Source organism: Pseudogymnoascus verrucosus, assembly GCF_001662655.1.
Source record: "Pseudogymnoascus verrucosus strain UAMH 10579 unplaced genomic scaffold scaffold_2, whole genome shotgun sequence".
Lineage (NCBI taxonomy): Eukaryota > Fungi > Ascomycota > Leotiomycetes > Thelebolales > Thelebolaceae > Pseudogymnoascus > Pseudogymnoascus verrucosus.
In genome coordinates this window covers 738,620-763,012 of record NW_017263653.1, presented here as the reverse complement: position 1 = coordinate 763,012, position 24,393 = coordinate 738,620, and the positions used below count along the sequence as shown (strand labels likewise).

Here is a 24,393-nt window from a genome sequence, read left to right as displayed (position 1 = left end):
TCAAAATTCTGGTAGGCCCCCCTGAACATTTCGCTTCTGGGCCTGGGCCTAGAACATTAAGGCATCGCGCTACATTTGCCTGGTCCGTGCATCAACGTCCGTCCATGAACAATTAAGCTTAGTGATTTCCCATATTTCCAAATCGAATACGACATGGTTGTTGTGTGCGCATCAAAGTCATAGAATCAGCTCTAATTGCGAGTTTCTTGCTTTTGGTTCTTGGCTCAATATCCCTGGATCGTACCTATGAAACAGTTTCTCGCTCTATGCAGTCGCCGTTTGGATTATCTTCTCCCCGCACTCTTGGCAGCAGATAACTAGCCAGGTACAACAGGCGATCACCGCCGGCCATGCTTGCAACAAGGCCTCTCCGGTTTATATTGCTAGCCGCATTCGCTATCTTCGTCATAACTCTTCTCTCAGGCTATGGAACCGGCGGATCCCTAAGCTGGCTCTCGGCATCCTCAGTCCTCAGCCACGATGTCGCGCGGGTGTCATTACGGGAACATATGCGCCTGGCAGAGAAGATCTGGAGCAAGACAGTAGAGCAGAGACATAGGCTGCTCGCGGAATGGCGATACCCGGAAAATATGCCATTGTATGTCCATCCTCAATCGCGTATACGCAGCAAGGCATCCACTGACGAGTCTAGATTCCCGGCCGATTCCCCAAAGAAATACCCAGGATCGCCATATTCCATCTGGGACTTTGTTCCCGCCTCATGGAGCTGCCCATACGAGATGGAGAGAATAGGACGAATGGGCGACGGAGGAAAGTGGGTGTGTGGGATGTCAAAATATGAAGAACTTCCAGCCACTCGTCCTTGTGTCATCTACTCTTTCGGTGTTCAGACCGAGTCTAGCTATGGCAAGTCAACCCCATTGGTACAGCTCAACCCTCCTCACGCATGCTAACGAGGCTTCCCTACGTTCAGAAGACGAGACGATCGAGCGAACGAACTGCGAAATCTGGGCCTATGACTACTCGGTGACGAATTTTGGCAAGCAATTGAGCTATGAGCACAGGGCGCGTGCACACTTCACCCAGGCTGGCATTTCAGGGGTGACAAATTCCACTTCATTTCCCCCATTCTACACTATCCAGGACCTTATGAAGATGAATGGCCACGATTATATGTGAGTATTCTCCTATGCCATAACCGGGATTTCTTACTCTACAATGAGCCGATGCTTTGGATTGAGACTGACTATTGGCTGAAAGTGATGTCTTGAAAATGGACATCGAATACGCCGAATTTGCCTCATTATCTTCACTTGACCAGGCATTCCCTGAGGTTGATGGATTTGAGCTCCCAATAGGTCAACTAATGGTGGAATTACATCTTTTCGGACACGAGGATATGACGGGTTATAACTTCTTGCAGTGGTGAGTACTTTTGTCTTAGAGGTGCATATATATATGCTGTCTCGAGGGCTACCGTTCTAACTGAGCTATAGGTGGGAAACCCTCGAAGCCCGGGGGTTGCGCCCTGTTTGGACAGAGCCGAACCTGTTGTATACCACCATGAGAATCGAAAAAGGCGACCCACGCTTAGCTGAATATACGCTCGTCAATACCAAAGACCGACGCAGTATTTTGTTTGAAGGATTAAATTGAGTGGTGCCAACATCGCCCCTCAACACTCGTATATGTTGGGCTATAGTATTCAGGATTTTACGTCTGGTATGGATTCAGGGGTGCCCCTTATTTATGATAGCAGGATTTTTAGGGGCATAACGGTGGATTTCTCAGTTGTGATTATATGAACGGAATGAATAGATTGTATATTAGATAATATGTACCAATAGCATTATTAATCTTGGTTTGAAAACTAGGCTGCGCTTGTTCGAATAATCAATCGTAGGTCGATTGTGACCAGTGAGGCACACGAAGCATCCTCGCCACGAATCTCGCATCACGCAACACATACAGCAATGGCTAAAAGAGCAAGCTCAACATTGAGCCACACGATATAGTGCAGATCTCAGACAACCTTGCGTCAAAGATCATTGTTTAGGCGGACTATCGATGCTCCTCCGCCCAGCCCTGTTTCCACATTGAGGGGTCCCAGGAAGAGGGCAGACACCACCGCCGTGGCACAGATCCCCCCAAGTATCTGGGCAGCCAAGACGAGGAGGGCACATATAGCTGACAGCACGGACTGAGACTGATAGGAGCAGTTTGTATTTGAAACCCTGCATTCTCACACGGGATTAAGTTCTCGTCGCCGGTCCGTCGCAACTTCCTCGAAGCTTTTCAATCTTAAACATGGCAAGAACGATTACCAATCAAGCTCAGTCGTGGATTGCTTGAAGCTTTTAACCTTAAACATGGCAAGAACGATTTACCAAGCAAGCCCAGTCGCAACTTCCTCAGAACTTTCAATCCCTACATGGAAAGAACGATTACCAAGCAGACTCAGTCGCAGCTTCCTCGGAACTTTCAAGCACCGGTGCTTCTCGTCACCTCGCCTTCAAGGCCGATCGTGCAGCTTTGTCACAGAGCATTTGCATCTTCCACTGCATTAGCTTGGAGAGACTTGGGTTTTCCCCAAAAATAGGGGCCACGTTGAGGATTTAAACATCCGGTGGAGTTCGGCGTAGATGCTGATGCGATACTAAGCAGTATCTGTGGGTGTCGCCTACAATATTCATCTGTACAGATCAGATAGTGGCCCTCTGCAACTCTCTGCCTAGTCGCTCAAACATCGAGCTGTAGCCATCAATTCCTAGCTATGCATGGTCACTTGGGGCAACATGAGGTTGAGATAGAAGTTAAACTGATGATAGTTTCCATGATATCATCATCATCTATAATTGCAGATACACGTATGCTTTTCTGCAAAATATAATAGCTACGCCGCTGTCTCGACGGTGCCGCTGTCTAAGTGTATCCAACCCGTGCTTCATTTCTTAATCTCTGTCTTAAAGGTTTGGGCCTGGAATAAATTAGCTATGGCCAGAACATCCTGAAACTCTCGGTACTTACCCAAGTGGTGAATGCATCATCTTTCCCAGCCCAGTCTTGGGACAATAACTCAGTTACTTTAAGACTGGTTGAAAAGCACTCGTCCATCCCATCGTCAATTGCCTCGGCGTCGAGGTCATAAAATGCAGTGGCAAGGTTGTCGGCCAACTCGGTGAGGGTTCGGAGGATATCCACACTGGCGTCTACACGGTATGCTGGTGCTATAACGCTACCTGGTTTCGGCAGGGTTAGTTTGTCCTGCGCCAAAGGATAGTCTCCTGTCGATAGCTCGGACAGGGTCAACGAGGATAGCGTCTGGAATCGCCTCTTAATGACGGCGCTGAACATCACTGCTATCAGCTTCAGCCTCCGCAGCGATAGCTCGAGACGAGGGCGGATCTTGTTGGGATCATCGCTTGGGATGTGCATCGTGGACCCAAAAAAGTCGTCGATTTCGTCTTGAGCAGATTTGGGGATAGCTTCGTCAGCCTCATCATCTGTATTCGCATCTTCATCTTCATCTTCGTCCTCGTCACCGCTCTCATCCCCCCATTCCTGTAGTTCTTCGATGGCGTCTTTGAGAGTATCCCGATATTGCTCAGCCTTCCGCACAACCACCCCCGCAATGCCCAAATTCTTCAGCTCCGCTAGATCATCACAGGCCTGCCATAACACGCCCGTAGACGCCAAGCTGCCCTTTCCCACAGTTTTCCCGGTGCCATTCTTTTGGTCATCCGTCAACACCTTGCCATCGAGCGGAATCTCCTTGAGGAGCACTCCAAACTCGCTAAAAACCTTGCGTACCCTCCACTGTAGCTCTCCTTGCAGTATATCAGAATATATATGTGCCCCGCATAATTCGACAGCAGTTCCGAGCGAGGGAAGCGGGCCGGCCGCCAGCTCACGGAGGACTTTGACGATGGCGGAAGGCGTGAAAGGAGTGTTGATTATGAGCAAAGATAGCTTCGTCGAATGAGCGCGAATGAGTTTGGCCGCATCGTGAGCTAGAAATAAGGCGTTGACATCGCTGGCGGGGGGCTTTTGGGTCGCGGGCGAGCCTTTGATTGCCGTTTCAAGCTGGTCGAGGAGTGTCGATACAGTTTTGACTGTGCTTCTAAGAGCAAGCAGCGGCTCCTCTGGTTTTTGGGTAACGGATGCCATCTTTATCCAGAAAGTGGGTGGTTGCCCTCGTACTCGTAGCTGTCGTGCTGGTTTAATTTCAAAAGTTATGAGGGGCAGATAAGATCTGGTAAAATATTAGCGGAACCCCCGCGTTCCTGAGAGGCCAACCTCGAACATCCAGCCTCGCGACGACGAAACAACCAGCAGCAGGCTGAGACCTTCGTCAACACCAGCAATGACGACCACGCGATGGTATATGGCTAGATTCTAAGTTTTATATAGCCGCAAGCATGGCTCCGACCCATCGCCGTACCAAGTCGTCTGGGCCCCCGCCGCCGTCCAAAACCTTGGTGCTCGACAATGGCGCGTTCACCATCAAAGCTGGCTTCTCGTCGCCTTCTATCGAAGTGACCCAAGACTCGTGTCATATCATACCGAATTGTATGGCACGGGATCGCGAACGAAAGGTCTATATCGGCTCAGAGCTGGAGAAATGCAAGGATTTCGGCGACATAGCTTTCAGGCGCCCTGTAGAGAAAGGCTACATCGTGAACTGGGAAGCCCAGAAGGAAATATGGGATCACGAATTCTTTGACAAGAAAGCAAAACTACACTGCGATCCGTCAGAAACAGGGCTCATTCTTACTGAGGCGCCGAATTCCCTGCCTGTGCTACAGACCAATTGCGACCAAGTCGTTTTTGAGGAATTCGGCTTCGCGTCGTATTATCGCGCTCTTGGTATGAATTATCTCCTCCGAATAGCTGCTGCAGATTAGAATGAAAAGCTCATTACATGACAGGACCGACCCTCAATGCATACAACGACATACAGGCTATATTTAAAGCCCCACCACGCGATGCTACAGGCCCTGTGGCTCCCGCCGAAGTCCTCCTTCTCATCGACTCTGGTTACTCTCATACGACCGTCACACCATTACTACAGGGTCGTCCACTACAATCTGCAATCCGCCGACTAGATGTTGGGGGGAAGCTGATGACGAACTACCTCACCCGTCTATTGTCTCTTCGACAATTCGATATGCGAAACGAAACTTACTTAATGAACGAGATTAAAGAGGCAGCTTGCTATGTCACCAAAGACTTCAATACTGACCTGGAACTATCCTGGAAAGGAACTAAAGGCGAAAAGAGGGAAAGCTATATGACTGGTGGGGGCATAGCAAAAGATTATGTTCTACCAGATTACCACAATATAACAAAGGGATACCTCCGTGACCATGATCCCAAACTGGCAGGCAACTTGAAGAAGATTGCAGCCGGGAAGGCGGTGGAGAACCCAGAGGACGTTTTGACCCTCAGAAATGAACGATTTACGGTCCCAGAACTACTATTCAATCCTATGGATATCGGCCTACGACAGCCTGGACTTGCTCAAGTTGTGATGCAAAGTCTTTCTGTTTTGCCCATCGGGCTTTGGCCTGGGCTTCTGGCAAATGTCGTTGTCGTTGGAGGCAATGCGAATATCGACGGGTTCATACATCGTCTACAGGCTGAGATTATGGCATTTGCACCTTCTGAGTGTATGGTTCGTCTTGCCCGACCAACCAGCCCAAGCCCGATAGTGAGCACCTGGCAAGGTGGAGCAAACCTCGCACGCGATGAGGCATTGCTTAGCAAGCTATCAGTTACGAAGCAGGAGTATGAAGAGCACGGAGGAGCGTGGGTAGCAAGAAAATTTGCAAACGCTGGCGTCTAAAATATCAAAGACCTATACTTTCCTCTTGACAAGACCCCTGAAGAAATCAAAACTGTTGCTGTCTGTTTGCAATTCGATGATCTTCCCAGTGGGCTTATCCTCCCAACCCAGCTCCTGGACCCGCAAAAATCCCCAGTCTCTAGTGATCCCGAGCACTCTCGCCCTAACACCCCCTTCAGCTTCCAGCGTAATGATCTGCTCACTATGGAGCCACAGCTTGTAGTATGTTTCCTCTAGCTTCTTATCGAACCCTGATCGACAGAATTGGATATAGATGTCCTCGAACTTAGTTAAAATTCGAGCAAGGAGCTTTTCAATGGTGAACTCTGGGAGGTGTTGCGGCCGCAGTGCGTTCAGGGAGGTTGTTGGTGCAGCATTTGTTGTGTTGATTCCAATGCCAACCACAAGGTTGTAATTGCCAGAGGAGTATGAAGAGTTCACTAGAATCCCACCAATCTTTACATATTCCTTATTTCCTGGTTTTGTGGGATCCAGAGCATCTAGAATTATCAATATTATTCTCAAGAGCTGGCATTGATTGTACTTACAGATATCATTGGGCCACTTAAGTTTCACGGGGATATCTTCGTATCCCTTGCCATAAGTCTTGATCCCCTCCGCGATAGCGATGGCAGCAAGATATTGGACGAAGATAACAGGGGCTTTGGCCGACAATTCTAGGGAGTGTCTGATGCAGGTGGAAAATATCAATGATCCAACGGGTGAAACCCAAACGTTTGATCCGCGACCCCTGCCAGCAACTTGAGCTGTTGCTGTTGCGGTGAAGCCATTTGGGAGGTGTGATAAAAGCTTCTGGTTCCTGCACGCAGTTGTTAGAAGTAGTCATTGGATTTTTTGTGAGAACGTACTTTTCCAGCAAAGTATTTGTACTGGTAACAACATCTCCATACATGATGACCTTGCCAAAGTCTTCTGCTCGACTACCGCTTTCGTCTTGGTAATCGACAAGTTCCGAGTAGAAAACGTCGTGGTTAAAATGCGGAGTCTCAGAGTTCTGAGGCCATCCACCATCATGGAATACTAGGCGCTTTATGACCTTGTTATAATCGATATTTTTCTCGCCTTGGCCACTGCGAAGCTGATCAGTTTCTGCTTCATCTTTTTCCTCTGAGCTGGTTTCTGGAAGAGAAACGCCGAGAGAATGTAACGATAAAGGAGAGCCATTCCTTTCAATGAGAAAAGTATCGTTCTCTCCTTTTACGAAACTTTCTCCCTCCTCAAGCGTCACATCATTCTTCAGATCGTCAAATAGCTCAGAAACCTCGACATTATGAAGAGAAGAAATATGAAGGGCGGAAAGTACTGGTGGTACCGTGGGTGTCTCTATTGCAACACGGAGTCCCATTTTCGTGAGACATGCTTTCATGAAGCTTTCCCTGAGGTTGTCGCCTTCCATCAAGCTCTCAATCATCTTGGAATAGTCTGGCCCGCCCGATTTGGCGTCTAGGTTTGCCGCCGCGAATCTGCCACTGTTAGCATGTGCCATGCGAGAATCTGAGCTTGACATACTCTGGGTGAGGTCCCGTAAGCACTGCACATCCGTCGCCTATCTTACAGTAAACTGCAGCAGCCCTCGTTCCACAGTCTCCCCCGTCAACATCCGTGTCTTTGGAATATGTGGCCAGTACTTCAACACCCTCCGACTTGAAATTGGCAGCATCTACAAAGACGCCGCCGCCGTTATAATAGGATTTAAAAGACTTTGGGCAGTCTATCCCAGCAAAGGATTCTGTCTCCACAGTCAATTCTGCAGCACACGCTCCAGCTTCGCTTTGATAAACGAAGCCTTTGAACGCACATCCTCTGCAGATGCCCGGGAAGAATGACAATTCGCGTTTCCCGACGACTTCCATTTTCTTGTCTCCCACCTCGAATTCGCACCTCCGGCTTCCATAGTAGCCACCGGCACAGAATCCAAGATATGAGCCACCCCTTCGGACATATTGACTAATACGGTCATTGCCTTCGCCATTGAGTACTCGGCAATACCCAAGATCTGCGCCGCCAGGAAAGACAAGAAGAGCACATGACGATGCCCATGGCTCTTTGATAATCACCGAATCAGATACAGGAAAGACGGCGTAGTTCGGGGAAAGAAGCCGCCTCAGTGTGTAAAGAGCGTGACGGACTGCCCCATCTGTGCTTCCCGTGCCTGTTTATCATTTTAGTACAGGCCTAGTCAAGGAGAGCTTTTTGCTGGTTTGTTAAACATACCAGAGTACACCAGGACGTTCAATTTTTTGGTAACCATCTTCCCATCAACCAAATTACCTGATGTATTCGGAGCCGAGGCGGTGGTTTTAATCCGTGTCAGTCAGGCGAGAACGTTGTATTCTCAACAAAATTGACTACCCAAAGAACATCCACAACTTCCAACACGATGTCTAACTTGGGGGATAAAAACAAAGTAATCAATGCCGCAGTTGATGATGATGAGCCGGATGAGTGGTAAACGAAACTAAAGCCGCCAAAAGCCGTCCCCAACGCTAACCGTGCTCTGTAGGGACAAGAGAATCTTCAGCACAGGCTGCGCCAGTATGTGGTCAAACTAGATGTCTTACTTGGGACGATATAGCTCACAATCCTAACAGCTGAGAATACCAAGATGAATGATTGCTTTTATGAAAAGAAAGACTGGCGACAGTGTAAAGAGGAGGTATGTAAACCGCCAATCCTTCCTTTTCAGATATCTAAGCGGCTCCGCACCCAAGTAACTGGGACTCTACAATTATCAAGTGCATAGCTAATTGATACCCTCTTTAAAGCTCGAGAACTTCAAGCTCTGTTGGAAGAAACAGAGCAATGACAAGCGGACGAGTATGAAGGATGCGTAGGGAAGTGCATATTGAGCTCAACAAAAATACAGCTGTACATCAGTAAATGTATATATTATTGTTGTATTATTAAATAGACAAACTCCAATCTATGTGTAAAGTTTTGGTGGGTTTAATTGTTCCAATGGTGTTGCGGCTCAAGTCGCGTGAGGCTATTACAAGGATGCGAGGCAAATGTCGCGAACGGAATCTAGAACTTGTAACGACACCATTAGTTATTACTTCCAACTACCAGATATGTCGGGAGTCAGGATAGCTACTGGGGGCTGCCTCAGACAGTCACCAAGCCTCTGTCTCCTACAATCATCGAATCCAACACGGAATGCACGCCTGTCCGGAGCTAAACGATTCCTCTCTGCTTCACAAATCCGAGTTGCGACGCCAGGAGCGAGCTATAACCGCAAGCCAACAAATGGGGAGGGAAATGGAAATGCGCCGAGAACGAACGGGGCCAGCAAGCCAGCGTCTATAGATGACCAGTCGCCAATCAACGACATTACATCAGGATTGGCAGACGAGCCGCTCATTCTCGACGAGGGTAGTCGACAGGTTGACTGGGCCAAGTCTTTCCACGGTCTATCTGCCCAGCCATTCTCGAAAGAAGCCGCAGATATATTACTTGCCGAAATACCCACTGACGATGTGGAGGTCAAGCCGGACGGAATTGTATATCTACCAGAGATCAAATACAGACGGATATTGAACAGGGCGTTTGGCCCAGGAGGCTGGGGTCTGGCCCCTCGAGGAGAGACTATTGTTACACCGAAGAGCATTACAAGGGAGTACGCACTTGTGGCGCATGGAAGGTTTGTCTGGACAACATTACTGAGATTGGGCAAGAGCTGATATTCTATAGACTGGTTTCTGTTTCCCGCGGCGAGCAGGCCTACTTCTCCCCAGAAGGTATTCCTACGGCTACCGAAGGATGCAAATCAAACGCCTTGATGCGGTGCTGCAAGGATCTCGGCGTAGCCAGTGAACTGTGGGATCCAAGGTTCATCAGGCGGTTCATGAAGGAACATGCGAAGCAGATTTGGGTAGAACATGTCCCCACCAAGAAGAAGAAGCAGCTGTGGTATAGGAAAGACGACGAGCCAAGATACCCATACAAGGAGAGCAAATTCTGAACATAGACTTGGGCAGTGTAGGATATGGGGGAACATAAACTTGGGGCAGTGTAAGATATGGGTGGGACATTTCGGCGTTTACGAATCACAGATACCTCATTAGACATTGTATGTACCATATAATATGACAAACAACCTGGACCTCTCTCTGAACCTGAACGAGTAATGGAGCTTCCCCAATCAGGATTGCTGTGTAACTGATTACTGTTTACTGGTAGTTACTGGTAGCTGCTACCCGCAGCTGCTTTCAGTAGCTTGCATTTCAGCCAATCAGGATTAAGGTAAATCAAATCATTGCCATGCAAGGCTGATAACTTGGACTTATAAAGGACGAGAACAACCACTTCCTTCAGAGTATTAACTTTCCAAATAATTACATCCAGAAATCAGAGAATTCCTTCTCCAGTCATAACAGATTTATTTACTTCACCTTCAATAACAACAACCAAACATCGTCAAAATGGCCACCGAAACTGTTCAATCCACCACCTGTTGCAAGAAGACTGGGCAAGGCTGTATCTGTGGTAGGAGCCACCCTACATCACCTTGGGCTCAACTTTACTAACATCTTCTAGCTGCTCAAGCAAAATGCTCCTGTGGCGAAAAGCATGCTCTTGAGTGCAACTGTAGCAAGGCCTCGGAAGAAAACAAAGTTGAGGGACCTCGCTGTTCGTGCCGTAAGTCATACCCCAAATCTATCATCTCTGGCTCTGTATTGTGGAACAAACTTGTCTTCTGCGGCTCTCAAGTCCCACGTAGTAAAGATACAACCACAGATGCTGAACATCTTATGCGGAGGCAACTGTTACTCTTATTTACAGAAGCTGATACAATCTCCAGGCGCGAGACCAGCCGGTGCATGCACTTGTGACCGCGCTTCAACTGAGAACAAAACCCCAACCGGCTCTACATGTGCATGTGGTGTCCGCCCAGCTGGTAAGTTGTTCCATTATATCTGACTTATTTAGTACTAACGTGTAGCAGATGCTTGTTCATGCGAGAAAGCTACGGACGGAGGAGTGAACCCCCTCGAGACTGACTTCACAACGAAGTAGTCGATATTCTTTTACGGTGATAACGGCTTTTGTTATTTCGGGAGTTGGAAGGGCATGAATAGGCGCAAGGGGAATTTTACAGGAATTCTATTCTGAAGTCACAGCACAATTAAGATAGCGATTAGGGCCATTCAATTGGCTTTCAGGGCAATTCAAATGTTTATTTTCGTCAGAAGCTACGCACAGCGCATATGGCAGAAGCTGTTCCTCGCCAATGATACTACCGCGGCGGTTGTGAGCAACTTGGAATCGATAGCCTCACCGCTTGAGCAACCAGGACCACCAGTGACTCCGTCTGATTTACCTGTGCCGCCACCGGTTGCCTGGACCTTCATAGGATGGGGAGAGGTCGGGAAGCCTGAATGGTTCATTAAGCATATCTGGGCTTTCTGGTTGTGGAATACGATTTACGGACCAAGAAGCAAGGAATCCAGAGAGTTCAAGGAGCCTTTTTGCGCTACCCCGGAAATATTGTTGGCATACTGGTGGACCCGCCTTTTTTATGGCCTTCTCTGGGCCTGCAGGAAGTGGAATCGGTTTCTGGCAAGAATTGAACGGATTCTGGTAACGGTGATCGTTGAAGTCGTCGCTACTTTCGCATGCCGGAGAGGGCCATTCCTCAAAAAGCTTGGTATAGCTATTTGGAACTGCGCACGGTATGGACCACGGTTCATGTGGATTTTTTTTGGGAGCTCCGTAGGAGCCTTCGTGCGGTTTATGGGCGACATAGAGAAATCGTTGTCCTGTAGGCTAAAACACGAAATCAAGATGTGTCGGAGCTGAGGTCGGATGAGGTCGACCGAGAATGTTTATGAGGCGGGAAGAACGATGATAGGAATCAACACAATTCTTTGCTCAGACTTGTATTGATAAAAAATGGGAGCAGAAATAAAGCATCAAGACTTGTTCTTATAATATTGAAGTCTTCATTCAAATACCTATGTTCTCTTCGGTACTGAATATCCTCTAGTCATAAAATCCCCAGCGCCTTTGAGTTCGCTAGGCCCGCTTTTTGAAAACAAACTCTTCAAATTATCGTTTAATCCAAGCTTTCTCCGCTTGTTCCTTTCCGATTGCTCGTCTAGAACCTTTGCTGTGAGACTTGCAGTCGCGGCATTTTTTATCCTGCCAGCTGAAGCCGTGGAGCCGTTCTTAAGTTGTAAAGTTGAAGAGACATCATCTGGTATTCCTGCCGGTATCTTTGACCGTACATCGTCCTTCGATTTGATTCCGTTATCCTCGTTCGGCATCTCAATTGTTTCCTTAGTCTCTGCCTCTGCGTGCTTCTTCCTCTTTTTTGACCCCGGAGCTTTCTTTAATGAATGCGTCAGACCCGAGTCTCTTAACCTCCTGATGCGCTCGTCAAGCCTTCCAATATCTTCTTTTGTGGTAGGTAGTATTGTGACAATGTTCTCTGAAACGTACGGCTCATTGCACTCCATGCAGGCCACTCCTGCCACCTCTCTGGTTGCCACCTCCGCAAATGCATGTCCGCAAGGTACCAGATACACAGATTTTGTTGTCGGGCCTAACTCTTTGCTTGTAATAGGGCATAGTCGTATCTCCGCCTTTGCCACCTCGTCCTTCGCGGTTTGGAATTTGACTTCGACGACATCCCGCAGCGATTTTACACGCCCTTTAAGGACCTCCTCATGGTCGCTCTTTGATTCTGGCGAAGAGTCGTCACTCGGTAATAGGTGCTCTATAATCGCATCTTTATTATATAAAGTACCGGCGCAATCCGAGACTATAGGGGTAGACAAAGGTCGTTGGGAAAGAGGACAGTATGTCCAAGCGTGTGTTTGCGATTCGAGCTGTGTCGCCTTCGCCTCCGTGGTGGTCGGGTCGCGCGCCGCATTCTTGACTAGCTCTCGTCGCGTTGGAATACTATATTCGGTTAGAAATTAAATTATTGGCGCATTTATTTGAAGTGTACATACCTGCCTCCGTCATTACCCATCTTAAAGTGCCTTATATGATGTGGATATGTGTTGTGGCGATTGAAGTTTGTCCATAAATGTAGGTCGAGGCTGATGTCCAAATATGACAAGGCTTATCGAATTGCCGCTAATGCATGACTTGCAGGGATGTTGGGCTGGGGACATCCGTCTATCGACCTTACCTGGAATCACAAGACGACGACCCAACGACCGAAACAAACAATCTCAAGACGCCACGAACAACACACTCCTTCAGGCGCCATATTTGAACATCCACCGTCTTTTGAGTAGCGCTTATGGATGGCGACTTCACATTCTAATTAAGGCGCTCGCAGGGAGCAGTACTCTGGAAGATGTCGCAACAAGCAGTAGACGTCCTGAATAGACTAGTAGGAGAGCTACGTTCTCGGTGAGCCCAACGCCCAACGCCTCCATATTGGTGCAGAGCTAACTAAACCAGAAATGAAGATGTACGAAAACGAGCTGCGATAGAGCTCCAGGAGTTGGTGGTGGTTACTGCGAGAGGTATGCTACTATTGCCGCGGTTGTTGGCTTTAGCTAATAGAAGGCAGACTTTCCACAGGAGCGCTTTATCGAATTCTACAATGTCGTCAATGGAAAAATAACACAATTAATAAGTCATGGAAACGATCCTATCGACCGCCTGGGCGGCGTCATGGCCCTCGATGCACTCATCGACTTTAATGGCGTCGACGCAGCTCAGAAAACTACGCGATTCGCCCAATCCCTGAGGAGTGTGCTCAGGAGTAAAGACCTTGTCGCCATGCAGCCAGCAGCCGTGGCGCTGGGGAGATTATGCCGACCCGGAGGCTCTTTAATATCCGAACTGGTAGAGAGCGAGGTGAAGACCGCCTTAGAGTGGCTACAGTCAGATCGGGTCGAGGAACGTCGCTACAGTGCAGTCCTCATACTGAGAGAGTTGGGTAGAAATGCGCAAACCCTCATGTATGCATATGTACAGCATGTTTTCGACCTTATCTGGGTTGGCTTGCGGGATATACGACTCCTCATTCGAGAAACAGCTGCGGAGGCTATCAGCGCCTACTTCCAAATAATCCGGGAAAGAGAGCAGGCCAGGAGACTGCAATGGCAGTCGATGATATACGAGGAATCACGCGTTGGAATCAAAATGGGGACAGTCGAGTCAATTCACGGTTCTCTTCTGGTCATCAAAGAGCTACTACAGCAAGGAGGCATGTTCATGCATGAGCATTACCAGGAGGCATGCGAGATCGTTTTCAAAATGAAAGATCACCGCGAACCTGTGATTCGCCGCACCGTGGTGCTTTTAATACCCGAATTAGCAAACTACTCTCCCACAGATTTCGCACAAACCTACCTCCACAAGTTCATGATTTTCCTGTCTGGGATGCTCAAGAAAGACAAGGAGAGAAACGACGCATTCTTGGCCATTGGCAACATCGCCAATGCAGTTAAGAGTGCAATTGCGCCATATCTCGATGGTGTTCTGATTTATGTCCGTGAGGGTTTAAGTCTTAAATCTCGTCGAAGTGGCAGCGTGGATCCTGTGTTCGACTGTATCAGCAGGTTGGCCGCAGCAGTTGGTCAGACTCTTAGCAAATATATGGAGGCTCTCCTAGACCCTATATTTGCTTGCGAGCTGACGCCAAAGCTGACACAAGCTCTGGTGGACATGGCCTTCCATATACCACCTGTTACATCTATCATCCAGGAGAGGCTCCTTGACATGCTCAGCAACATTCTATGTGGGGAGCCCTTCAAGCCTCTTGGAGCACCAACCCCGAACAGTATTGCTGCAGTGCCAATTGTGTCCAAAGATTCAAAGGACCCACAGGCCTACGAGCATCGTCAGGCGGAGATTAAGCTGGCATTAAACACTTTGGGCAGCTTTGATTTTTCAGGCCATGTGCTCAACGAGTTCGTCCGTGATGTCGCTATCAAATATGTCGAGGACGAAAGCCCTGAAATCAGAGAGGCTGCGGCTTTAACGTGTTGCCAGCTTTATATTCGGGATCCGATTGTCAACCAGACTAGCTATCACGCAATCCAGGTTGTCAACGAAGTAATTGAGAAGTTGCTCACAGTTGGCGTAGCAGACCCAGATCCGCAAATTCGACGAACAGTACTGGCTGCTTTGGATGAAAGGTTCGATCGGCATCTTGCGAAGTCGGAGAATATCCGTACGCTGTTCTTTGCCCTCAATGATGAAGTCTTCGCTATCCGAGAAGTGGCGATTACTATTATTGGACGCCTAACACTTGTTAACCCGGCCTACGTGGTCCCCTCGTTACGAAAAGTACTCATCCAGATGTTGACCGAGTTAGAGTTTTCTGATGTTGCCCGAAACAAGGAAGAGAGCGCGAAACTATTGAGCCTTTTGGTTCAAAACTCTCAAAGGTTAATCAAGCCTTATGTCGATCCAATGATTTCGGTTTTGCTGCCGAAGGCGAGAGATCCAAGTCCAGCGGTGGCTGCAACAATTCTAAAAGCTATTGGTGAGCTTGCTACCGTTGGCGGTGAAGATATGATACCATATATCGACCAACTTATGCCAATTATTCTCGAGGCCCTTCAAGACCAAAGCTCGTCACAAAAGCGAGAAGCAGCCTTGAAAACATTGGGCCAACTTGCCAGTAACTCTGGTTATGTTATCAAGCCATACATGGACTATCCCCAGTTGCTGGAGATACTGCAAGGTGTGATCCGGGGGGAGTCTCAGAGAGGCCCGCTGCGACAAGAAACAATCAAGTTAATCGGCATTCTCGGAGCATTGGATCCGTATAAGCAACAGCAAGTGGAGGAAAAATCCCCTGAGATGCAATTACGGTCGGAGTCCAACCAGATGACCGACATCTCCCTCATGATGACTGGACTTACACCATCTAACAAGGAGTACTATCCTACAGTTGTCATCAATGCTTTGTTACAAATCTTGAAGGACCAGTCCCTTGTACAACATCACGCTGTTGTAATCGAAGCGATTATGAATATTTTCAGAACCTTGGGTTTGGAGTGTATTTCATTTCTCGACAAGATTATTCCTGCTTTCATATCGGTAATCCGCGCCTCGCCAGCGAACAGGCTCGAATCTTACTTTAACCAACTTGCTATTCTTGTCACTATTGTTCGCCAGCATATTCGAAATTATCTTCCGGACATTGTCGAAGTCTTGCAAGAATACTGGAATGTTTCTCCATCACTACAAGCTACTATCCTCCAGCTTGTGGAGGCCATTGCTCGCTCTCTCGAGGGGGAATTTAAGATCTACCTTGCTAGTCTCCTTCCACTTATGCTTGGTGTGTTAGAGAAGGACACTTCAACCCGTCGACTGCCATCCGAGAAGGTCCTACACGCGTTCTTGGTTTTCGGATCGAGTAGTGAAGAATACATGCACCTAATCATTCCCGTCATTGTGAAGGTTTTTGAAAAGCCACAACAGCCTTCTTTTATTCGAAAATCCGCAATAGATGCTATCGGGAAAATCTCTCGTCAGGTCAATCTTAATGATTATGCCTCAAAGATCATCCATCCTCTGGCACGAGTCTTAGGGGGGTCCGATCCATCTTTGAGGCTTGCAGCACTGGACACTCTTTGCGCATTGATATTCCAGCTTGGAAGAGACTACCTCCACTTTGTCTCTACAATCAAAAAGGTGCTTATTGCCCATCAGATAACGCACCAAAACTACGATCTCCTTGTTACCAAGTTGCAAAAGGGCGAGCCTCTCCCACAGGATTTAAGCCCAGAAGAACGATACTACAACCAAATTGACGAGGCCCCGTTCTCTGATATCAGCAATAAAAAGCTTGACTCGAACCCAGTGCATCTGAAGAGTGCTTGGGATGCTCAGGGGAAGTCAACGAAAGAAGATTGGCAAGAGTGGATGCGAAGATTCAGCGTGACTGTCCTTATGGAGTCACCGAATCATGCGCTGAGGGCCTGTGCAAGTCTGGCAAGCACCTATCCACCTCTTGCAAAGGAGTTGTTCAATTCTGCATTTGTCTCTTGCTGGAGCGACCTCTTTGAACAGTACCAAGACGATCTTATTCAGAATATCGAGCTAGCCGTCAAATCACCTCATATTACGCCAGATCTCCTTGGAATTCTGCTGAACCTCGCAGAATTTATGGAGCACGATGATAAGGCTTTGCCGATCGATATTCGAATTCTTGGCCGCGAAGCTGGTAGATGCCATGCATACGCGAAGGCATTGCATTATAAAGAGCTGGAATTCCTCCAGGACCAGAGCGGGGGTGCCGTTGAAGCATTGATACAGATCAATAACCAGTTGCAGCAATACGACGCTGCGATTGGAATTCTCCGGAGAGCACAACTTTATGCAGATGGCATTGCTCTGCGTGAGACTTGGTTTGAAAAGCTTGAGAGGTGGGAAGAGGCACTGGATTTCTACAAGCAGAGGGAGCAAGAAAGCACCGAGCCTGGTGAGAGGATAGAGATCATCATGGGCAAGATGCGATGTTTACACGCTCTTGGTGAATGGGATGAACTCTCGGCTTTGGCTCAAGATACCTTCCATACTTCAACTCTTGATGTTCAGCGAAGGATCGCACCATTAGCTACTTCCTCTGCTTGGGGATTGGGCAAGTGGGATCTTATGGATGATTACTTAAGCGTCATGAAGATCCAGTCTCCGGACCGATCATTCTTCGGTGCAATTCTCGCACTTCATAGGAACCAGTTCCACGAGGCGAGCGTATACATTCAAAAAGCAAGAGAAGGACTAGATACGGAGCTGAGCGCTCTTGTGAGCGAGTCGTACAATCGCGCATATGCTGTAGTCGTTCGGGTTCAGATGCTTGCCGAGCTTGAAGAGCTTATCGTGTACAAGCAGAGCAACGACAATCCAGCTAAGCAAGAAACTATGAGACGTACGTGGGAGACACGTTTGTTGGGGTGCCAACGGAACGTCGAAGTATGGCAACGAATGTTGAAGCTCCGTGCGCTCGTCATTTCTCCCAAGGAGAACATGCAGATGTGGATCAAATTTGCCAATCTGTGTAGAAAATCAGGTCGGATGGGTCTGGCTGAAAAATCTCTGCAACAATTAATTGGTAACGATGACAGTCTCGATGCTGTTCTGCCATATATCAATGCTGATGGCCACGGGCAATACCATCGCGAGCCACCTAGACATATTACTCCAGCAGTCAATTATGCCGTCCTCAAATATCACTGGGCCGTTGGGCACAAGGCTGCTGCATTAGATGGGCTTAAAATCTTCAGCAACGACATGGCCGAAAGACTGCATTCGTCGCAGATGGCCGCGCATGGCATGCAGGATGGACATGGCGCCAACGACATGGCAAACGGCCTCTCTGCTGTGAATGGCAACGGCGCACCCTACGCTATGAGCCCCAAGGCTTTGGCAGACCATACGGAGTTGCTTTCTCGATGCTGCCTCAAGCAAGGAGAATGGCAAGTGTCGCTAAACCGAGGTGACTGGCGTCATGACCAAGTTGGAGATATCTTGGCGGCATATTCTGCTGCCACTCAATTCAATCCGAACTGGTATAAGGCTTGGCATGCTTGGGCTCTGGCGAACTTCGAAATTGCTCAGTCTGTGAATCAGAAGCCGGAGCGAGAGACAGCAGTGGTACCTCACAATGTCTTGATTGACCACGTTGTCCCTGCTGTGAGGGGATTCTTCAAGTCGATTTCACTATCAGCCGGTAGCTCTTTGCAAGATACGCTTCGACTCCTTACGCTATGGTTTGCACACGGCGGGAACCCCGAGGTGAATGCAGTGGTTATCGAGGGATTTGCTTCGGTCAGCGTTGATACCTGGCTCGAGGTTATCCCGCAACTTATTGCGCGCATTAACCAGCCAAATACACGCGTGCGGCAATCGATTCATGCCCTACTTGCAGATGTCGGGCGTGCACATCCTCAGGCCCTTGTATACCCTCTTACTGTTGCCATGAAGTCTGCACAAACTACAAGAAGATCCAGGTCAGCTGGCCAAATTATGGACAGCATGCGCCAGCACAGCGCCCAACTTGTGGACCAAGCCGACGTTGTTAGCCAAGAACTTATCCGCGTCGCAGTGCTTTGGCACGAGCAATGGCATGAAGGTCTTGAAGAAGCATCGAGACTCTACTTCGGTGCCAATGATATTGAGGGCATGTTTGCGACACTCACCCCTCTACACGAACAGCTTGACAAGGGCCCAGAAACTCTGCGTGAAATTTCCTTCGCTCAAACATTCGGCCGTGATCTTCAAGAAGCAAGGGAATGGTGCTACACGTACAAGCAATCGAGGGATGTCGGCGACTTGAACCAAGCTTGGGATTTGTACTATCAAGTTTTCCGGCGCATTGCTCGCCAACTACCTCAACTTACCAGTCTAGAGCTTGCATATGTCTCACCAAAGCTTCTTCATGTACGCGATCTTGATCTTGCCGTGCCCGGCACTTACCAGAGCGGCAAGCCAATTATTCGCATTATATCTTTCGACCCGACATTTTCGGTGATTAATTCCAAGCAACGACCAAGAAGACTCCGTATGAATGGCAGCGATGGTGTTGCATATGCCTTTCTCTTGAAGGGTCACGAGGACATGCGTCAGGACGAACGTGTTATGCAGCTCTTCGGTCTCTGCAATACCCTACTCTCGCACGATTCAGAGTCGTACAAGCGTCATCTCAATATCGAAAGATACCCCGCAATTCCTCTATCACAAAGTTCTGGTCTTCTTGGTTGGGTTGAAAACAGCGATACTCTCCATGTTCTTATTCGTGAATATCGCGAGAGCCGTAAGATTCTGCTCAATATTGAGCATCGCATCATGCTTCAGATGGCACCGGACTATGACAACCTAACCTTGATGCAGAAAGTGGAGGTCTTTGGCTACGCCCTTGACAATACTACTGGCCAGGATCTTTATCGGGTTTTGTGGCTGAAGAGTAAGAGCTCTGAGGCCTGGTTGGACCGCCGCACGAACTATACCCGCTCTCTAGGTGTGATGTCCATTGTTGGCTACATCCTAGGCCTTGGTGACAGGCATCCTTCCAACTTGATGCTTGATAGGATCACCGGAAAGATCATCCATGTCGATTTCGGTGACTGTTTCGAAGTTGCTATGCACCGCGACAAATACCCGGAGAGAGTTCCATTCCGTCTCACAAGAATGTTGACATATGCTATGGAGGTTAGCAATATTGAAGGAAGTTTCAGAATTACTTGCGAGAATGTGATGAGAGTTGTCAGAGACAACAAAGAGTCCTTGATGGCCGTCCTTGAGGCTGTAAGTTGTTCCCGCCCACATGTTCGAAATCGCTCGATGCTAATAACCGCAGTTCATTCACGACCCCCTTCTTAACTGGCGCCTGACTGGAGCCCATTCCCCTGGCGAGGGCCCTAACTTCCGTTCTGATCGCCGAGGCTCCATAATGGCAGCGGATCAACGGCGCCCATCGATTTTGGATGCCAACATCCCCCCCAGCGAGCTAGTCGCCCAAGATCCAACAACAGCACCAGGCGGCCCTCCATCCGCACGTCCACGTGGTCGCACCAATTCTACTGCAGTTACTGAACCTGGGCAAGACCATACTGAGATCCAGAATGAGAGAGCAGTGCAAGTTCTGAACAGGGTCAAGGAGAAACTCACAGGGCGTGATTTCAAACCGGACGAGGAGTTGAGCTATATCAACCAAGTCGATAAGTTGCTCATTGAGGCGACGAAGCTGGAGAACCTTTGCCAGCATTACATTGGGTGGTGTAGTTTCTGGTAGGGTATGGAATATGTTATTCGTGTATGTAATGGAACAAGGCAAGGCAATTGCTGGGAACGAATCTTCTTTTTGTGGAAATAGATGCATAGGGATTGCTTTACTGTACGAGCTTTGCACGGAGTTGGTGGACAGGTACTTCGTTGGACTTTCGGACTGTGGTTCGTTTAGCCTCGAGTGGGATTTGCTTCAAAGGAGTTGACTATATCACTGTAGCAATCATTTAATATTCGTCTACATCCATGCTTTGATACAAACTATATTGAATCGTGTTTATCTTCGTGAGACTCTATTTCGCAGCTTTGTTCACAAATTCTGCGCCTGGACTGTCCCAGGCGAAATCTCTCCACTTCCCTAGCACCTCATATATCCCAAGTACTATTTCATCGATGTGCCTCCTCCTGTTCAAACTTTCGGTCTTCTTGCCTTCTTCTACCCCACTTTGCACACCATCTTTCACGCTCTGCCACACTTTCAAAGCCCCTTCTAATTCCACCAAATTGCTCACACCAATAACACTAACGCCAATCTTCTGTCCATCCACTACAGAAGATGACGTGCCCACCTCCGCCCCATCCACGAGCCAATGCTCTAATGACCAACGCGTGGCAACATTCTCAAGGGTCTCATTCTTCGCTGCACAAACTCGCACGGCATCCTGGCACACTTTACGCAGGCCATCCGGAGCTGGATGCCAGTTCCCCATGCTCCCTGTCGGCACACCCTGGGTCCGCAGCAGACCCATCCCCAGTATACTCGCATTGGGAACTACATCCACACCAGCTGCTTTGAAGCGTTGTACACCCTTGTTCTTCAGAGTCTGGTTCTGCACTGTGTAGTTCCCGTAGCTCTGGACGATATCAAGAGGTTCCCCGGTCTCCCGCAGGATCATCTCTGCCAAATCGCAGAGAGTTTCAACTGGGAATCCGGAGATTCCCACGTACTTGATGCTCCCATCCTCATCCCGTATCCTGCGTAGCTCTTTTATAGCCCCCAGCGCCTCTGCAGGGGTCACGAACTCAACGTCGTGGCAGTATACAACGTCCAGGTAGTCTGTGTGCAGGCGTTGCAGGGAGCGCGCAATGCTCTTCCGTATCCATTCCGGCGAGTAGTCGAACTCATCCGCGGCTATCCTGCCCACTTTTGTAAGGATTGTATACTGGTCGCGGGGAAATGGCGCCTTCGTTTCGGCGATGGGTGCTATAAGAGCGGCGCCGAGGATTTCTTCGCTGGGGCCGTAGTATGGCGAGGTATCGAAGCCGGAGACTCCGGAAGATAATGCGTGGTGCACGAGAGTAGTGGAGGGCAACGAAAATGGATCGCTATTAAACTGGTGGTTGAAAACCGCTGTTCCGAAGATGAGAGGGGGGATGACATCCGCCAGAGGAGGGGTCGTTTTGGGCATGGTGGCGGCGCGTCGTGCGGTTTAGGGTATTGGAGGCGGCGATGATTCAGGTTTCTTTATTCACACTGAAGGATCGAAAGAATGTGCTATAAGGCAATTTACTGTCAATGAATACGTTGGGAATTGAGGGTTGAGTATTTAAAAGAGCTGAATAGCAGTTGGGGAAGATTATCCGGACGTCGTTACCCCGCCATCCCATTTTCAGGTGCGCCAATTTTGCGGGGGTTGCCCCTATGAGTTCGGTGGACTTGAAACCGAGAACAGACAGCATACATACATTGAAATATATACAAATTACCACTAGCTATCATAACAGGCATGATACAACAAACAAGACAGTGACCCCGGGCTATACACAGCCGATAACGCCCCAATAATGCCCCGCGACCCTAGCTCGCTCTCGCTCTCGCTCAACATCTTATCATGGTAGAATCCCATTCCTTCACCTTTCCTTCTTATCCTCCTCATCAACATCATCGCCATCGATTTCGATGCTCGTCAGCGCTGCGCTCTCTCCACGGAGGCCAGCGAGAACGCGTCTGACTGCTCCACCCTTAATAGCATTATGATCCTTCGTATAAACAGCATTCACAACAGCTAACGCTGCCACGAATAGCCATACATCACCTCCCTTCAAGCTCTTCCACCATCCTCTCTTCACACCCACCTTCCACACACTATCCATGCTCAACCGTGACATATATAAGAAGTTACCCCTTCCGGTCTCCCTCTCCAGGAAGCTCCACAGACCTGCGAGGAAACCACCAAGGAAAAATCGCTGGGTGGGAAGTGCCTTTGAGGGCAGGAAGTTTTGGAAGAAACAGATGGCTGCCCAGGCAGTGCCAATGGAGCCCGTCGCGAATGCGGACGTACGGAGGACCGAGCGTCCAAGCTGATCGAGAGAGGCGATCGGCGCGTTATAGAATGCCTTGTATTTTGGGAGGGAGAAGACTGCGAAAACAACAGCGAAGAGTCGGGCGAAGCGTGGGAAGGCCCGGAGCCAGTAGGTGAGGTATGTCCTAGCGCAGGAAGGATCGTTTGGGTGGAGAAGAGCGCATGAAAGAGATGTGATTAAAGGGTGGGCGACGTCTGTGATTGGTGCCGTTACCTGGAGTGTGGTAGGCAAGGTCTTCTTATTGGGGAATAAAATAGGAGAAATAAAGGGTCTTAAAAGTAAATGTCAGTACGTGAACTCAGAAGAATCAAGTGGGAACTTACGGGAAACGGAGTCGTCCCATTTCAGCGAGACTGTCCACAACCTCCCCTGGCGCGGGCCAAGGAAGATTAGATGGGTAATCCACGGGCCTCCCTTGTATGTACGGTGGCGAGAACCTCATCATGAAGCCGTTAAGTGCCTCTGGGAAACAATCCCTGTCGAAAATGAATGCGTGTAGCAGCTGTCCCGATACAAGCGGCATGAGCATCCAGCTGCCAAACCACCATGGCCTCTCCCATCGGCTCCCTTTCTTTCCCCAAATCCAACCTTGCTCTTCTGCAAGATTATAGGTCGCCTCCGCAGCTTGGCTAAGCACGTATATTGCTAGGGATAGTCGTAGCTGTTCGCCAGGGTATACCCCTAGCATGAAGCCTGCCAAACTAGCTCCGACAGCAGGCGCAAATCGGGAGGTGAGAGTTTGTGAGGTTCGAGGATTGCGCCGCCGGAAGGGCTGTGCATCGGGGGTGAGGAGGTGCGCTCGTAAGCGTGTGAAGAAGCGGAAGAGCAGGCGATGTAGGAGGAGGATGGATGATAGAGATAGGGAAAGTCGTAATGTTGGCGAGCGCCAGAGGGTAGTCTTCGCGGTGCTGAGGAACGTTAGTCTTGTGCTCTCTATTCGATGAGGGGCGGCATACTCTGCTTTGCCCTTGAACAAGGTCTCCTTTATAACAGCCCATGCCTTCAGCGCAGCTCCTGTTGCCAGGAAAACGCGTAAACTCGCGCGGACTGCGGCGGCATTGTAATCATCGCGTCCGGGTCTGTCCACAAGCTTCTCGACTTGAGACACCGTAGGCGTATTCCTCTTCAGAACCTTCGATCGCGATATAATATATTTATGTAGAACCTGGTATTCCTTTGCGGATATCGTATATCGTAGCGTATTGCGGAGAACTGGGTCTGTGGTGGATTTGGCCGACAGTCGGTCTCGTCCCGGTTTCCCGGAGTCGCGGTCGGGAGTCGCCATTGATAAAGCTGTTTACCATCCAAATATCAAGAGAGAGTCCGCCGGCCTCTGCAGCTTATAGAGTTATTCGTTTCATATATCGCGATGATTGTTGCTTGCTAAGTGGAAAAGCGCATTGTTCAATGGTCGCGCGACACGTGGGAATACCTCGGCTTTTGGAGCCCGCTACGTACTCGAGCGGAAATGAAATCAATGCACAGCATCAAAAACACGTAGAAACACACACAGCATTAAATTGTTTCTTACGCTGTGCATCCTAAATATTACAATCACC

General features: G+C 48.9%; 12 protein-coding genes across 12 annotated transcripts; 7 read left to right on the top strand and 5 right to left on the bottom strand.

The window, feature by feature from the left end:
* The first annotated feature begins 149 nt into the window (after positions 1–149).
* On the top strand, positions 150–1,806 carry VE01_00904 (uncharacterized protein). Its single transcript, XM_059463311.1, has 5 exons — positions 150–598; positions 653–867; positions 935–1,136; positions 1,222–1,386; positions 1,458–1,806. Exons 1-5 carry the CDS (start codon positions 351–353, stop codon positions 1,615–1,617), a joined length of 990 nt encoding a protein of 329 aa, XP_059320097.1. The 5' UTR covers positions 150–350; the 3' UTR covers positions 1,618–1,806.
* VE01_00903 (uncharacterized protein) lies at positions 1,766–4,204 on the bottom strand. The gene is made up of 2 exons (XM_018270431.2): positions 2,989–4,204; positions 1,766–2,938 (listed from the first exon to the last, which is right to left on the bottom strand). The coding sequence occupies exons 1-2, from the start codon at positions 4,126–4,128 to the stop codon at positions 2,906–2,908; spliced, it is 1,173 nt and encodes a 390-aa protein (XP_018134947.1). The 5' UTR covers positions 4,129–4,204; the 3' UTR covers positions 1,766–2,905.
* A 67-nt stretch (positions 4,205–4,271) lies between these two features.
* Positions 4,272–5,840, top strand: ARP6 (actin- protein). The gene is made up of 2 exons (XM_059463310.1): positions 4,272–4,827; positions 4,890–5,840. Exons 1-2 carry the CDS (start codon positions 4,380–4,382, stop codon positions 5,804–5,806), a joined length of 1,365 nt encoding a protein of 454 aa, XP_059320098.1. The 5' UTR covers positions 4,272–4,379; the 3' UTR covers positions 5,807–5,840.
* BPL1 (biotin holocarboxylase synthetase) lies at positions 5,769–8,488 on the bottom strand. Its single transcript, XM_018270429.2, has 5 exons — positions 8,042–8,488; positions 7,337–7,979; positions 6,676–7,290; positions 6,355–6,626; positions 5,769–6,306 (listed from the first exon to the last, which is right to left on the bottom strand). The coding sequence occupies exons 1-5, from the start codon at positions 8,076–8,078 to the stop codon at positions 5,819–5,821; spliced, it is 2,055 nt and encodes a 684-aa protein (XP_018134945.1). The 5' UTR covers positions 8,079–8,488; the 3' UTR covers positions 5,769–5,818.
* VE01_00900 (uncharacterized protein) lies at positions 8,140–8,744 on the top strand. Its single transcript, XM_018270428.2, has 4 exons — positions 8,140–8,275; positions 8,331–8,362; positions 8,419–8,483; positions 8,593–8,744. Exons 1-4 carry the CDS (start codon positions 8,208–8,210, stop codon positions 8,659–8,661), a joined length of 234 nt encoding a protein of 77 aa, XP_018134944.1. The 5' UTR covers positions 8,140–8,207; the 3' UTR covers positions 8,662–8,744.
* A 67-nt stretch (positions 8,745–8,811) lies between these two features.
* Positions 8,812–9,930, top strand: VE01_00899 (uncharacterized protein). Its single transcript, XM_018270427.2, has 2 exons — positions 8,812–9,467; positions 9,518–9,930. Exons 1-2 carry the CDS (start codon positions 8,836–8,838, stop codon positions 9,786–9,788), a joined length of 903 nt encoding a protein of 300 aa, XP_018134800.2. The 5' UTR covers positions 8,812–8,835; the 3' UTR covers positions 9,789–9,930.
* Positions 9,931–10,248: 318 nt separating this feature from the next.
* On the top strand, positions 10,249–10,811 carry VE01_00898 (uncharacterized protein; the record flags this gene model as incomplete). The annotated part of the gene is made up of 4 exons (XM_018270426.1): positions 10,249–10,263; positions 10,364–10,465; positions 10,629–10,724; positions 10,773–10,811. 4 exons carry the CDS (start codon positions 10,249–10,251, stop codon positions 10,809–10,811), a joined length of 252 nt encoding a protein of 83 aa, XP_018134799.1.
* Positions 10,812–10,988: 177 nt separating this feature from the next.
* Positions 10,989–12,849, bottom strand: VE01_00896 (uncharacterized protein). Its single transcript, XM_018270424.2, has 2 exons — positions 12,784–12,849; positions 10,989–12,730 (listed from the first exon to the last, which is right to left on the bottom strand). The coding sequence occupies exons 1-2, from the start codon at positions 12,801–12,803 to the stop codon at positions 11,782–11,784; spliced, it is 969 nt and encodes a 322-aa protein (XP_018134791.1). The 5' UTR covers positions 12,804–12,849; the 3' UTR covers positions 10,989–11,781.
* VE01_00897 (uncharacterized protein) lies at positions 11,000–11,626 on the top strand (the record flags this gene model as incomplete). Its single annotated transcript, XM_018270425.1, has 1 exon — positions 11,000–11,626. One exon carries the CDS (start codon positions 11,000–11,002, stop codon positions 11,624–11,626), a length of 627 nt encoding a protein of 208 aa, XP_018134792.1.
* Positions 12,850–12,902: 53 nt separating the features above from the next.
* On the top strand, positions 12,903–20,771 carry TOR1 (phosphatidylinositol kinase- protein kinase tor1). Its single transcript, XM_018270423.2, has 4 exons — positions 12,903–13,192; positions 13,244–13,308; positions 13,356–20,050; positions 20,103–20,771. The coding sequence occupies exons 1-4, from the start codon at positions 13,137–13,139 to the stop codon at positions 20,535–20,537; spliced, it is 7,251 nt and encodes a 2,416-aa protein (XP_018134794.1). The 5' UTR covers positions 12,903–13,136; the 3' UTR covers positions 20,538–20,771.
* A 1-nt stretch (position 20,772) lies between these two features.
* On the bottom strand, positions 20,773–22,203 carry VE01_00894 (uncharacterized protein). The gene has a single exon (XM_018270422.2). The coding sequence runs from the start codon at positions 21,937–21,939 to the stop codon at positions 20,824–20,826; it is 1,116 nt and encodes a 371-aa protein (XP_018134793.1). The 5' UTR covers positions 21,940–22,203; the 3' UTR covers positions 20,773–20,823.
* Positions 22,195–24,217, bottom strand: VE01_00893 (uncharacterized protein). Its single transcript, XM_018270421.2, has 3 exons — positions 23,791–24,217; positions 23,158–23,742; positions 22,195–23,105 (listed from the first exon to the last, which is right to left on the bottom strand). The coding sequence occupies exons 1-3, from the start codon at positions 24,117–24,119 to the stop codon at positions 22,382–22,384; spliced, it is 1,638 nt and encodes a 545-aa protein (XP_018134796.1). The 5' UTR covers positions 24,120–24,217; the 3' UTR covers positions 22,195–22,381.
* Positions 24,218–24,393: the final 176 nt, after the last annotated feature.

What these genes read in the sequence shown, in the direction of transcription:
- BPL1 (XM_018270429.2), bottom strand. Translation starts at nt 8,078, where the DNA reads ATGGTTACCAAAAAATTGAACGTCCTGGTGTACTCTG. An exon ending in CTTACGGGACCTCACCCAGA is followed by an intron (nt 7,291 to 7,336) that starts GTATGTCAAGCT and finishes TAACAGTGGCAG; the next exon opens with ATTCGCGGCGGCAAACCTAG. An exon ending in TAAGTGGCCCAATGATATCT is followed by an intron (nt 6,307 to 6,354) that starts GTAAGTACAATC and finishes TGATAATTCTAG; the next exon opens with ATGCTCTGGATCCCACAAAA.
- VE01_00896 (XM_018270424.2), bottom strand. Translation starts at nt 12,803, where the DNA reads ATGGGTAATGACGGAGGCAG. An exon ending in ATGGGTAATGACGGAGGCAG is followed by an intron (nt 12,731 to 12,783) that starts GTATGTACACTT and finishes AACCGAATATAG; the next exon opens with TATTCCAACGCGACGAGAGC.
- VE01_00900 (XM_018270428.2), top strand. Translation starts at nt 8,208, where the DNA reads ATGTCTAACTTGGGGGATAAAAACAAAGTAATCAATGCCGCAGTTGAT. An exon ending in GATGATGAGCCGGATGAGTG is followed by an intron (nt 8,276 to 8,330) that starts GTAAACGAAACT and finishes CGTGCTCTGTAG; the next exon opens with GGACAAGAGAATCTTCAGCA. An exon ending in CTTCAGCACAGGCTGCGCCA is followed by an intron (nt 8,363 to 8,418) that starts GTATGTGGTCAA and finishes CAATCCTAACAG; the next exon opens with CTGAGAATACCAAGATGAAT.
- VE01_00899 (XM_018270427.2), top strand. Translation starts at nt 8,836, where the DNA reads ATGTCGCGAACGGAATCTAGAACTTGTAACGACACCATTAGTTATTAC. An exon ending in GCACTTGTGGCGCATGGAAG is followed by an intron (nt 9,468 to 9,517) that starts GTTTGTCTGGAC and finishes GATATTCTATAG; the next exon opens with ACTGGTTTCTGTTTCCCGCG.
- VE01_00894 (XM_018270422.2), bottom strand. Translation starts at nt 21,939, where the DNA reads ATGCCCAAAACGACCCCTCCTCTGGCGGATGTCATCCCCCCTCTCATC.
- VE01_00904 (XM_059463311.1), top strand. Translation starts at nt 351, where the DNA reads ATGCTTGCAACAAGGCCTCTCCGGTTTATATTGCTAGCCGCATTCGCT. An exon ending in TACCCGGAAAATATGCCATT is followed by an intron (nt 599 to 652) that starts GTATGTCCATCC and finishes TGACGAGTCTAG; the next exon opens with ATTCCCGGCCGATTCCCCAA. An exon ending in ATGAATGGCCACGATTATAT is followed by an intron (nt 1,137 to 1,221) that starts GTGAGTATTCTC and finishes ATTGGCTGAAAG; the next exon opens with TGATGTCTTGAAAATGGACA.
- VE01_00893 (XM_018270421.2), bottom strand. Translation starts at nt 24,119, where the DNA reads ATGGCGACTCCCGACCGCGACTCCGGGAAACCGGGACGAGACCGACTG. An exon ending in TTGTTCAAGGGCAAAGCAGA is followed by an intron (nt 23,743 to 23,790) that starts GTATGCCGCCCC and finishes AACGTTCCTCAG; the next exon opens with CACCGCGAAGACTACCCTCT. An exon ending in ATGGGACGACTCCGTTTCCC is followed by an intron (nt 23,106 to 23,157) that starts GTAAGTTCCCAC and finishes TTTACTTTTAAG; the next exon opens with ACCCTTTATTTCTCCTATTT.
- ARP6 (XM_059463310.1), top strand. Translation starts at nt 4,380, where the DNA reads ATGGCTCCGACCCATCGCCGTACCAAGTCGTCTGGGCCCCCGCCGCCG. An exon ending in GTCGTATTATCGCGCTCTTG is followed by an intron (nt 4,828 to 4,889) that starts GTATGAATTATC and finishes ATTACATGACAG; the next exon opens with GACCGACCCTCAATGCATAC.
- VE01_00903 (XM_018270431.2), bottom strand. Translation starts at nt 4,128, where the DNA reads ATGGCATCCGTTACCCAAAAACCAGAGGAGCCGCTGCTTGCTCTTAGA. An exon ending in ATGATGCATTCACCACTTGG is followed by an intron (nt 2,939 to 2,988) that starts GTAAGTACCGAG and finishes AATTTATTCCAG; the next exon opens with GCCCAAACCTTTAAGACAGA.
- TOR1 (XM_018270423.2), top strand. Translation starts at nt 13,137, where the DNA reads ATGTCGCAACAAGCAGTAGACGTCCTGAATAGACTAGTAGGAGAGCTA. An exon ending in GTAGGAGAGCTACGTTCTCG is followed by an intron (nt 13,193 to 13,243) that starts GTGAGCCCAACG and finishes TAACTAAACCAG; the next exon opens with AAATGAAGATGTACGAAAAC. An exon ending in GGTGGTGGTTACTGCGAGAG is followed by an intron (nt 13,309 to 13,355) that starts GTATGCTACTAT and finishes AATAGAAGGCAG; the next exon opens with ACTTTCCACAGGAGCGCTTT.